Source organism: Acanthamoeba castellanii (genome assembly GCF_000313135.1).
Source record: "Acanthamoeba castellanii str. Neff unplaced genomic scaffold scf7180000084777, whole genome shotgun sequence".
NCBI lineage: Eukaryota > Discosea > Longamoebia > Acanthamoebidae > Acanthamoeba > Acanthamoeba castellanii.
In genome coordinates, this window is record NW_004457712.1 from 876641 (window position 1) to 888952 (window position 12312).

The 12312-nt window shown below is 57.3% G+C and overlaps 2 protein-coding genes and 1 pseudogene across 2 annotated transcripts in view; all 3 read left to right on the forward strand.

Moving 5' to 3' along the window:
* Nucleotides 1–876: 876 nt before the first annotated feature.
* ACA1_292420 (NLI interacting factor family phosphatase) lies at nt 877–2578 on the forward strand (the record flags this gene model as incomplete). Its single annotated transcript, XM_004368080.1, has 3 exons — nt 877–1357; nt 1661–2449; nt 2550–2578. The coding sequence occupies 3 exons, from the start codon at nt 877–879 to the stop codon at nt 2576–2578; spliced, it is 1299 nt and encodes a 432-aa protein (XP_004368137.1).
* Nucleotides 2579–5388: 2810 nt separating this feature from the next.
* Nucleotides 5389–10131, forward strand: ACA1_292430 (annotated as a pseudogene).
* Nucleotides 10132–10491: 360 nt separating this feature from the next.
* ACA1_292440 (SH3 domain containing protein) overlaps nt 10492–12312 on the forward strand; it is a gene marked incomplete at both ends in the record, with an annotated part of 4692 nt that continues 2871 nt past the window's right edge. Inside the window, 8 exons of the mRNA XM_004368081.1 lie at nt 10492–10523; nt 10736–10816; nt 10848–10962; nt 11066–11093; nt 11356–11711; nt 11820–11828; nt 11887–11990; nt 12068–12160. Coding sequence (XP_004368138.1) covers nt 10492–10523; nt 10736–10816; nt 10848–10962; nt 11066–11093; nt 11356–11711; nt 11820–11828; nt 11887–11990; nt 12068–12160 — 818 coding nt within the window. The remainder of the gene's footprint in view (nt 10524–10735; nt 10817–10847; nt 10963–11065; nt 11094–11355; nt 11712–11819; nt 11829–11886; nt 11991–12067; nt 12161–12312) is intronic.

A 12312-nucleotide genomic window follows, 5' to 3' on the forward strand; every position in this document is an offset into this window, starting at 1 on the left:
CACGACACGACACACGACACGCCACACGACACGACACGACACGACACGCCACGCCACACGACACGACACGACACGCCACGCCACACGACACGACACGCCACGCCACGACCAACGACACGACACGCCACGCCACACGACCAACGACACGCCACGACACGACCAACGACACGACACGCCACGCCACGCCACACCACACGACACGCCACACGACCAGTGACATGAAGAACGACACGACGACACGCCGCACGACCAACAACACGACCCATCCAACGCGCACGGTCGTACTACCTGACTCGTCCTCAACTGGTACAGCCCCTTCTCATCAATGGTCTGGCGTGATGGGGCACACCATTTTTCGTGTCGTTGGTCGTTGGTTGTGTCATGTCGTTGGTCGTTGGTTGTTGGTCGTTGGTCGTGTCATTGGATGTGTTGTGTTGTTGGTCGTGTTGTGTCGTGTCGTGTCGTGTCGTGTCGTGTCGTGTCGTGTCGTGTCGTGTCGTGTCGTGTCGTGCTGTGCCGTGTCTGTCTTGTCACCGTAGCGCAGCAGCGCTTGTGGGATCAAGAGTCGTTAAGCTGTTAAGGTGGTCTAAATTGGCGAAAAGCTTGTTTTGGTTATCGTGACCGTTGCAGGGGTTTGAATTTTTGGCGACTGGCGAGCTCGACGGGTACGTTGGTTGCCTCCTCTTCTGGTGTGTTTCTTTGCACAACCTCGTCCTGAACACACCACAGACCTCTCGTGAGATACCCCAACATCACACCATGCTGGCTACTCAGGATGATACGTTCGCATCTGTGACGATTCGCCGCCGCCGCTCCTCCTCGAGGAGGAGGGCTGCCCCTCGTCACAGGCTACACAACGGTTTGGTTGTGCTGGACATGGATGAGACTCTACTCCATGCCCAACCCGTCATCGGCTGTTCGCCTCGGCCGGACAGCCGCGTGATCCAATTCGAGTTCAAGGAGCAACTGCTCGCTGTCGACTACGTTACGCGACCAGGTGTCTTCCCCTTCCTCGACCAGCTCCTCGTCGAGGGCTACAAGCTCGCTGTCTTCACCGCCGGCATCCAGCCCTACGCCGATGCGGTGCTCGACAGTTTCGACCCCACCGGCCGCTACTTTGGTCGAGGAGATCGCTTCTACCGTCAGCACATGGTCGGTGGGAAGAAGGACCTACGCGCCGTCTTTGGCGACGACCTCTCCGGCGTGGTGCTCATCGACGACAACGCCCACGACATCGTCCCCGAAGATCAGCTCGACCACGCCGTCTGTGTCGACCACTGGCGTGGAGACCCATCGACGACACCCCAGGCCCTCGCAAGTCTCAAGAGAGCAGCCAAGGCCCTGGCCAACAAGCAAAGTACGTATCAGTTGCCCCCAACTGCTTCAAAGCTCTCTCTCTCTCGTTCCAGATCTTCTTCAGAAATCCAAATCCCGAGAAAGGATTTGGTAGATGATGAATCTTGTCGTTGGAGATGTAGATGGATGTCAATCAATCTCCGTCTCCATCTTTATCAAATTGTTCCATTTCTGCTTCAACTACTCCTCGGGCTCTTGCTAATGTGCACACATTGTCTTTCATTAGGTGTCCGTAATGGTCAAGTGCTTGCCAATGATGTTGATGAGGATGACTACGACCAACTCGCTCAAGCTGCAGCTGCAGCTGCAATGTCGGATCTCGAGCGTCAACACAAGGAGGCCAAGGCTGCCATCGAGGAGACCCGTTGGAGACGAGCTAGCGCCATGCGCGCCTGGCTGATGGCTGTGGCCAGGGAGAGGTGCAAGTGGGCGGCTGTCAAGAAGCAGGTCGGTGTCGAGGAGGTCCGTGTTGAGGAGGTCTGCATCGAGGAGGTCCGCATCGAGGAGGTCGGCGTCGAGGAGGTCTGCATCGAGGAGGTCGGCGTCGAGGAGGTCTGCGTCGAGGAGGACTTCAATCAAGGGAGATTCATCTTCAACTTCTTCATCACCCTCATCATCATGATTGGAGCTTGGGTGATGTGGAATGGCCACGCCGAGGAGGGCCTCACCAAGGAGGAGGAGGTGCCCATCAAGGAGCTGGCTGTCGAGGAGGTCGGCATCGAGGAGGTCGGCATCGAGGAGGTCCGTGTCGAGGAGGTCGGCGTCGAGGAGGTTGGTGTCCAGGAGGTCAGCGTCGAGGAGGTCGGCGTCAAGGAGGTCGGCATCAAGGAGGTCAGCGTCGAGGAGGTCAGCATCAAGGATGTCAGCATCAAGGAGGTCAGTGTCAAGGAGGTCGGCGTCGAGGAGGTCAGCATCGAGGAGGTCAGCGTCAAGGAGGTCAGCATCAAGGAGGTCTGCATCAAGGAGGTCCACGTCAAGGAGGTCTGCATTGATGAGGTCCACATCAAGGAGGACCACATGGTCAAGCCCCATCAGAGGAGGAGGCCAGCGAGAGTGAGGCCTGCAGCAACCTTCAAGGGATGGCTCTTCTCAAGTGCATCATTGATGTGGCGTACCATTGGCCTGCCATAAGTACGTCATCTCTTCAAGGAAGGTTGTGTTGTTTGATTACTTACCTAGCTCCATCTGTGTAGTATCCCAGCAGGACCTGCCTGTTGGCTGACAGCAAGCCAAGTGCTTATCTTGAAGTGATCTCAGCAACCTTTGTGCCATGGTGACGTGGTGGCGTGGTGTTGTGCTGGTTGCTGAGAGAGCTGAGAGGTAAGTGCTCAGTGAGCTGTTGGTTGGCAGTTGGGTGAGGTGGCCAATCCCTTCAACTTCAAGGTCAGCATTCAAGCATGGCTCTGTCAGTCAAGCTCAGTTCAGCGTGCAAGCGCAGCTCCATTGGTCAAGCTCAGTTCGGCGTGCAAGTGCAGCTCTGCCGGTCAAGCTCAGTTCAGTGTGCAAGTGCAGCTCTGTCGGTCAAGCTCAGTTCAGCGTGCAAGCGTGGCTCCGTCAGTCAAGCTCGGTTCAGCGTGCAAGTGCGGCTCCGTCGGTCAAGCTCAGTTCGGCGTGCAAGCACGGCTCTGTTGGTCAAGCTCAGTTCGGCGTGCAAGCGTGGCTCCATCGGTCAAGCTCAGTTCGGTGTTCAACACAAGGTATGCTTTGATTGTGCAAGACTGAGCATGGATCACTTGACGCTGTCCGTAAAGAGAGACGGGCAGCACCTTTCTTTTATTCTGTTTCCCAGCAGGACCTGCCTGTTGGCCGACAGCAAGCTGAGTGCTTATCTCAAAGTGATCTCAGCAACCTTTGTGCCGTGGTGGCGTGGTGTTGTGCTGGTTGCTGAGAGAGCTGAGAGGTAAGTGCTTGGTGAGCTGTTGGTTGGCAGTCAGGTGAGGTGGCCGATCCCTTTGACTTCAAGGTCAGCATTCAAGCACTGCTCTGTCAGTCAAGCTTGGTTCAGCGTGCAAGTGTGGCTCCATTGGTCAAGCTCAGTTCAGTGTGTAAGTGCAGCTCCATCGGTAAAGCTCAGTTCAGCGTGCAAGCGCAGCTCCGTCGGTCAAGCTCAGTTCAGTGTGCAAGCACAGCTCCATTGGTCAAGCTCAGTTCAGTGTGCAAGCGCAGCTCCATTGGTCAGCTCAGTTCAGCGTGCAAGTGCACCTCCATCAGTCAAGCTTGGTTCAGTGTGCAAGCGTGGCTTGGTTGGTCAAGCTAGGTACGTTGGTCAAGCTCAGCTCCATCATCAAGCTTGGTACGTTGGTAAAGCTCAGTACGTCAGTCAAGCTCGGTTCCATCATCAAGCTCAGTACATTGTTCAAGCTCAGCTCCATTGTCACACTCAGTCACTTATTCATACTCCCTTCCACCATCAGGCTTGGTGCATTGTTCAGGCTTGGTTCTATCATCAAGCTCAGTATGTCAGTCAAGCTCAGTTCCATTGTCAAGCTTGGTACGTTGATCAAGCTCAGCTCCATTGTCAAGCTCAGTCACTTATTCATACTCACTTCCACCATCAGGCTCAGTGTGTTGTTCAGGGTCAGTTCCATTGTCAAGCTTGGTATGTTGGTCAAGCTCAGTTCCATCGTCAAGCTTGGTATGTTGATCAAGCTCAGCTCCATTGTCAAGCTCAGTGCATCATTCAAGCTCGGCTCCATCATCAGGCTCGGTGCGTTGTTCAGGCTCAGTTCCATGGTCAAGCTAGGTATGTCAGTCAAGCTCAGTTCCATCATCAAGCTCGGTACGTCGATCAAGCTCAGCTCCATCATCAAGCTCAGTCACTTATGCATACTCCCTTCCACCATCAGGCTCAGTGCGTTGTTCAGGCTCGGTTCTATCATCAAGCTCAGTACATCAGTCAAGCTCAGTTCCATTGTCAAGCTCAGTACATCAATCAAGCTCAGCTCCATTGTCAAGCTCAGTCACTTATTCATACTCCCTTCCACCATCAGGCTCGGTGTGTTGTTCAGGGTCAGTTCCATCATCAACAACGCCACGAGGACACAGGATTATCTGTTATATGTTATATGTTATATGTTACACCATGGACCTTCACCTTCACTTACGACCCAACCACAGGCTATCTGTTATATGTTATATGTTATATTTCAGGTGGAACGTGAGAGACGCGGAAGCTATCTTCAACCATCGCCAACGAGTGACACGACAACACGGACGCCTCGGGTCTTCGCCAACGCCACTGATCTTCGCGCGACGACGACGACGGACGACACGGACACCACCAATCTTCATTGACGATGACACGGACGCCACCGATCTTCATCAACAACGACAACACGGACGCCACTGGTGGTTCGCCAACAACACCGACACCAGGTGTATCTTCATCGACTACGACACAACACGGACACCACCAGTCTTCTTCGATGACGACGACGACACGGACACCATCTTCATCCACGACGACAGGGATGCCATCTTCGTCTGCGACACAGACGCCCTCTTCATCGACGACGACGACGACGACGACGACGACGACGCGGACTCCCTCGTCTTCGTCTCTCTCTCTTTTTCTTTTTTCTTTTCTTTCTTCTCTTCTTCAGCTGAAATAATAAAAAAAAAATAATCTATTTGAAGAGGAGTCTCACTCGAGAAATGGATCACAAATGCCAGCGCGCGCGCATCTATGGGACGTAAGTGGAGTCGAGATCGATCAACCGGGTCATCCACAAGCCCAAGCTAACCAAATCGTTCATTGTCATGCTCGATTTCGAATCTTTGGCTTCGAAAACTTCAAGGTAGAGAGCTCGGCTCTTTCGATTTTAGTCATGCTCATGAAGAAGAAGAAGAAGAAGAAGAAGAAAAGGGCGCAAGGCCCTCCGGGGGCCGGGTCATCCTGATCCAGAGCTGGTGCGGCTCCTTCGTCGACCTGGGGACACGCACGACACGTGGGGGATCGGTCAGCTAACAAACGCGGCCGGCCGCACAGTCATATTGGTGGTGTTATCGCGCGCGCGTAGGATCTATTACGACATGCGCCGCCAGGCCGAGTACGAGCGCAGGAGGAGGGAAGAGGGCCAAGCGACGCGAGGAGGAGGCGGCAACGACGCGCACGGGGAGGCCGAGGAGAAGCGGCGGCAGGAGAGCAGACCGGGACCGGGACCATGCGCGCCGAATTGTACAGAACGACGGGGGACGCTCAGGAGCGGCGAGGCCGCGCCGGTGCCCGCAGAGGCCGATTCGGTGCTGTTTTTCGAGGTGAACAGGCGCGCCTGCCCGACATTGTGCTGGAGACCGACGCGATGGAGGCCATCACCGAGACGGGCCAGGACGCCGACAAGGTGGTGCTCTACACCGCGAGCCTCAACAAGTACCTGCAGCCGGTCAAACCGGCTGCCCAGTGTGACTCCCCGCGTGTGGCCTCCCTGCGTCGACGCGTCGTCGCGAGGCTACAGCTCACAACAACAAACAGCACACGCCCATGCACCGCACGCAAGGCATCGAGTACGACACCCTTTTTCCCCCAATGTCACTCGAGTGAGAGATGATGATGATGATGATGGTGATGATGTGAATGGCGCAGGGACATTCCCGAAATCGTGAGCTCGGCCGACATGCTCAAAATACTCGTTCGAGGAGTATGCCCGCGCCAACTTCAACACATGATGAAGCGCAAGAGCGCCATCTCGCTGCGCCGGCAGAAGTCCTTCTCAACGCAACAGATCTGCGCCTACTCCAAGGTGTGAACCTTCTTATTGGCATCATCGTCATCATCATCATCATCATCATCATCATCATCATCATCATCATTCCCGTGACTTGTTCTCACCCGTGTTCGTTTCGAATCGTGCCAGAAACTGGACTTCCCGCTGCACAAGACCAGCAGCGTGAACTTGGTCAATCTGTCGCTGACGCTCTTCCGCAAGCTCACCCGCTTCACCGACGGCGAGGAGAGCTACCCCGTCCTCAAGGACATCTTCGTGGCCGGTATCGCGCGTCCCGCCGCCTTCAGAAACGAGATCTACGCCCAGGTCATGAAGCAGGCTACCCTTCAACTCCTCCAAGTATGTTATTCCTTCCTCGGGAGGGAGGGAACGCTGCGTGCGTGGGAGGTGCTGGCCGCGCGTACTGTGGCGTCTTCCCGCCGACTGTGACGTCTTCCTCCCGTATCTGGGCTCCTTCCTGCTCGAAGCCGCCGCGATTCCTACGGAAGTCGGCGCGTTCGCGCGCTACGCCCACGACAAGCTCAAGCTGCTGGCCTACCGCGTCAGGCAGAAGGAGAGAACCGGCAGTACCCCCCCCCGTCCATGCTCGAGTTCGAGGCCAACAAGGAGCGAAGGCAGATGCGCGTCTGGTTCACGCTGCCGAGCGGCAGCGACGCGCGCGGTCCAGATCGACCCCGTGTCCACGGCCGCCGATGTCTTCACGCCGCTCACCACCAAGGCCGTGCGGCTGAACGACCCTTCGGAGTTTGCCATCTACGAGGTCTCTACCCTGCGAGCAACCTCGGTACGGCTCGACTTTACTTTGATTTTCCCGCCACCATTGATTCGTTGTGTTTCTAACACACACACACACACCACATACACCACACCACACACACGAATCCAACACAACCAGAGCGGAGCCTTGCGCCCAACGATTTCATTGCCGACATCCTGTCCAAGGCCGAAAAGTATGGCCTCGAGGTGAAGCTGTTCTTGAAGAAGAAGAAGAAGAAGAAGAAGTGGCTCGACCCCGCCTTCCTCTCCGAAGATCCCTCTGAAAACAGGCTCGAAGTGTTCCAGCTTCACACCTACATCCTCAGGTAATACTCATACTTTATCTACATTATAAATATAAATATAATATATATATATATATATAAACGTGTATACATACTCGTGTATACATAGCCCATCATGGTGTTGTCATGTGCGTCGACAGTGAGCGCTTGCCGATCCGCGAGAGCGACGTCGCGGGGATTGCTGCGGCGGCCAAGGTGATCATTGACGGCGCGCACCAGACCCTCGCAACCAACCCGGGCAGCATGTACGGCCCTTGCCCCTTGGACGCGTCACTGGCCGCGCGACCATCATTTTCTGTTTGTCCGGTGTGTGGGCTGGTGTGGGTTGTGGATGCTGAACTTCTTTTCTCCTCGCCCGGTCGGATGCAGTGTGCCTTCGCTGGTGCCTCCGGCACATATGGCCACCAAGTCTGCCGGTGAGTGGGGCATCCTCATCGAAACCGAAGTAGCAAAGATCAAGAGGATGAAGATGGTACCCACCTGCTATTCGACGAGCAGAGATGTCGTGTGTGTGTGTGTCGTGTGTGTGTGTGTGTGTCGTGTGTGTGTCGTGTGTTCTGTGTGTTCTGGTGTATGCTCAATCAATTACTGACGTTGCGTGTCTCAAACAATCAAGGACGATGACAACAACATTCTCATCCCAGTATCTGAAACTGGCGAAAGTGCTGCCCTTCTACGACTGGTTCGACAACACCCCCGCCCCCCAAAAAGAGCATCTGCTGCTCTCTTGACTGATTCCTCTTTGCCCCCCCCCCACGCGCAAGTCACTCAACTCACACAAACTTGTGTCATGCCGTGTCGTGCGTGCGTGCAGAGCGTGTTCCGCTCGGTGAAGCTGGAGACGTCGGATCTGGACTTACCCGACGAGTGCATAGTGGGCATCGGCATCCCCGGGCTGTCAATCTACGATCCCGTCTCCCAGTAATTTAGCCACACACACACACACACACACGAAACACGTGCGTGCGGTATTGACAGAGCTCACCACTCACTACCCGTGCCGCCTCTTAGGCAAAAACTGCGGCGCATTCCCTACTGGGACGTGTGCGAGATCAGCTTCACCGTCAATTCCTGCACCCTCACCACCAAGGCCGAAATGGGGGCGATCAATGTTCTGGCTGCGAGAGGATTCTTGGTACGTAGTTTGCTTGGGTCCGCGGTGTGGGTGGGTTGACGAAGCTAGGCTCATGCTCTTTCTGGACGAACGACGTTTGTTGTTCACAGGGTGGCGCGGGCTGTGGTGACTATCTGCCGTAGAGACCGGAGCCTTCTTTCGTTCCACAAGGGCGAGATCGTCACCATCATTTCCAGGGATGCCTCCGGATGGTGGAAGGGCAAAATCGAAGGTAAGCCGTCGGCAGACATCATGTGGCTCATCAGCGTCACTGACACACACCACACACGCACGCACGCACGCACACACGCACACACACACGCACACACACCCCTACCACACTTTAATTGTGTTTCTTTCGCTCTCGCGGTGCTGCGAGCACAGACAAGGTCGGCCAGTTCCCCAAGGACAACGTGGAGGTCCTCATTCTCAAACCGGGCAGCACCGGCAAGGACTACGCCGAGTCGCCGCGCGCGCCATCCCTGAAACAGCGGCTCATGGTGCTGCACCACACACACACACACACACACACACCACACACACACTACACACACTTAACACGTGTTGACTCACCCAATGTAGAACGGAGGACTGGCCAGCAGCGACGAAAGCGAACAAAGCGGTGCGTCTGGCCGATCTGAGCCAACAAGCCACGCGGCGATGGTGACGATCAACGATGCTGACGTGGCCGTGTCATGTTGCGTGTCGTGTCGTGTCGTGTCGTGTCGTATCGTGCTGTGTGATGTGTACAGGCGGTGTGGCCAAGCCCACGGAGATGAAGGGAGTGGCGCGCATGAACAGCCGGGCCTACTATCAGCAGTTGAACTCGAGCGGCGGCCTGGCCGACACCGACACCCGCACCGTCTACGCGCCGTCGAGCAACGTCAAGCGCTACCCGCTCGCCGAGTACGCGACCAAGCACTTCAACATCGAGGAGCGCACCAAGGAGGAGAAGATCAACCCCACGCCGGGCATGACGGCCGCCGACGTCCTGACCACCTACTCCGACAGCCCGCTCAAGTGCCCGCTCCACAAGGGGCTCGACGAGGCGTCGGTCAAGATCGTGATTGACATCTCCGTGTTCATCATGCAGTACATGGGCGACTATCCTTCCAAGAAGACCCCCTACGGTACCACACACAACACACACACACAACACACACACAACACACAACACACACACACACACACGTTGGGGGGCTCACATTGTATTGTCTTTTCGTGTGCGTGTAATTCAATCCCACATAGTTGATGACCAAGATCTGTCAGCCCGGCATCGACAGGCCCAACATTAGGGAGGAGATCTTTTGCCAGATGCTCCGGCAGACCAACAAGAACCCCAAGCCGTACGCCCCCCCCCTCTTAATCAACTCTTTCCGTCATCAGCTGCAGCCAATTTCCCCCCCCCTACTTTCGCTGACGGCCAACCGACGACGCGCACACACCACAGGGCGAGCCAAGTGAAGGGACTGGAGCTGATCTCGATTTGCTGCGGTCTGTTCAACCCTTCGCGCGCGCTCGGCCCCCTACCTGCTCGACTTCCTGCACCTGCACACCAAGCTCACGCCGGACGACTGCAAGAACGAGAAGGTGCGCACAGGTATGTTACCTCTCGCGGTCCCGTAGTCTTCTTTCGTTTCGTTCTTTTGTTTCGTTTCGTTCTTTTTGCAGCTGACGCACGAGTGCGCTATATTGTTGTGTGGTCGACACAACACGACAGGACTTGTCGCGCCTGGCAGCCTCGGGCGTGGGCCGGCTCGATCGTCTGCGAGCCGCCGGCGCGCGCCACTTTGCGCCCTCGCAGGTCGAGTTCGCGGCCATTCGGGTAACGCTCCACACCGCAGACGGCGACGCTCGAACCACTGAACTGAGCTGAACTGTTTTCATCGGTGCACAGATGGACATTGGTGCGGTCACCGCGGCGCGGCGATGAATGAGGGCATGCAGCAGAAGGAGATCGACGGCCGCCAACTCGTCGCTCTTGGCCGACCGGTAAGAACGCCCTCAACGTCCTCAACGTGACATGGGGCGCGGCAGCTTCACCGTCTCGGCCGCTTACAACAACTGCAGCTCGTCGTCGACGCCACCTCCCACATTGGTCGCCACCACATCCCACCCACCAGAGGCGCGTTGTCGGGTCCGCACGGATCATGGCGCGGCGGCAGCGCCAGGGCGACGGCTGCGGCCCAGGCCGGCGCCACCCTGCGACGGACCAGCTTCTCCAATGCGCCGGGCAATGGCCGCCACCACGACTCCTTTGACGATCGCGTCCACCACCACCACCACCGGCTCAGCCCCCCCCCCGAACGCCGTACGTGTGTCGTGTGTCGTGTCGTTGGTCGTGTCTTCGCGAGTGCTGTCTTGATGATGTGGCTCTGTGCTCACTTGCGGGCGGACGGTGCAACGCAGATGCGTGCGAAGCGGACGCGCGTGCGATTATGCGGTGTGCGGTGTGTGCGGTGTGTGCGTGTGATGAGCAGACAAGGAGGGCGGCTCTACGGCAAGCTGTCGTCGTGGGATGCCTACGCGCCCGTGAGTACGGCGGCGCTGGTGCTGACCCTGTGGGACGACATCGACTCCGCTGCGCCACAGCGCCTCCACGGTGCTCGCCGCCTTCCCCTCGCCCCTGCCCGGCTTCTCCGACGACCCGGCCAAGGTGGCCTCGCTCATGCGCTGGGCGCTCTGGATGATGAACTCGCCGCCCCGCGTACGCCTTACATTCCACCACGCACATTCCTTTCCAATGGTCAGCTGCAGTCACTCACCGTGTGGCGCGTGTCGTGCCGTGCCGTGCCGTGCCGCGTGTGCAGACCCGGGAGACGGATACCGAGCTGTCTGGTGTTCAGGCTCATCCTCACCAAGTAGTATGTGCTGCCCCTGGGCTGGTACACATCCAGGTGAGGCGAGGAGTCCGTCACGCCGCATCTGGCCCACTCGCTCCCTCCTTCAACCCGCACGAACGAATGTACGCCACAGAATTATTTATTTATTTATTTATTTATTTATGTATTATTATTGGTGTCATTTCAATTATTATTATTATTATTATTGAGCGGTTTAAGGTGGCGCTCACTGAGCCAGGCGTGTGTACACATCGCAGTCGCAGCGCCGTCGCAGTTCTTCTTCAGCGAAACGATCAGTCAGCTGGAGCGCCACATCGCGTGCGCGTCGGTGGACCACCTGGTGGGCGCGTCGCAGCGCACGCCCATCCACGGCCCGGCTGCTGGCCATCCGCTACACATGATCCAGGACGTCAACTTCAAGACCCTCAAGGCCACCAACGTCGACGCTTCGACCGACGGTGGTGGATCGAAGCAGATCGCCGACTGGCGGCGCCTCCTGCTCGGCCGCCTGCTGGCCTGCCTGACCCGCAAGGCCACCAACCTCGTGCTGCCCATCACGTGTCCGCGAGCATCAGCCCCCGAGGGCCTCACCTCCGCCCAGACCATCCCCGAGGTCCGAACTCACCGCTCGCACCTCCACACCAGCGCACCGCCATATCTGACGCGTGTCGCGTCGTGTGTGACGTGTGTGTGTGTCGTGTGTCGTGTGTCGTGCGCCCAGGAGTATGAGGTGAGTGGCGTGATTGGGGGCGAGAGCGACATCGAATACCGGGACGCCGCAGGGTCAGTACCTGGCGGTCTGCGCATGGCTCTCCATCAAGGAGGTGGGCCTCCTGCTCGGCTCCCTCGTCAACGCCGTGCCCGTGCCCTCGCCCAATCAGAAAAGAGGTAGGTAACAACCCTCCTCGCCGCCCCATTGGGCGCCGCCTTAACATGAAAAACACTCACGAGGTGGTGGTGGTGGTGCAGGTGGGTGATGGCCGAGAAGGGCATCAAGGAGGCCGGCGACCTGTGCATGCACATCATGCTGTCCTCGCGCCACAGGGGCGCCCTGGAGAAGTCGTACCTGGGGGCTTCCAGGCCCTCTCCGAGAACCTCCTGTCCTGCGCCCACCCCGGGCTCTACTCCCTCCCCGGCACCTGGATTCAAGTACCTCTTCTCCACCGCACGCACACAACACACACACACACACACACACACAACACGACTAATAG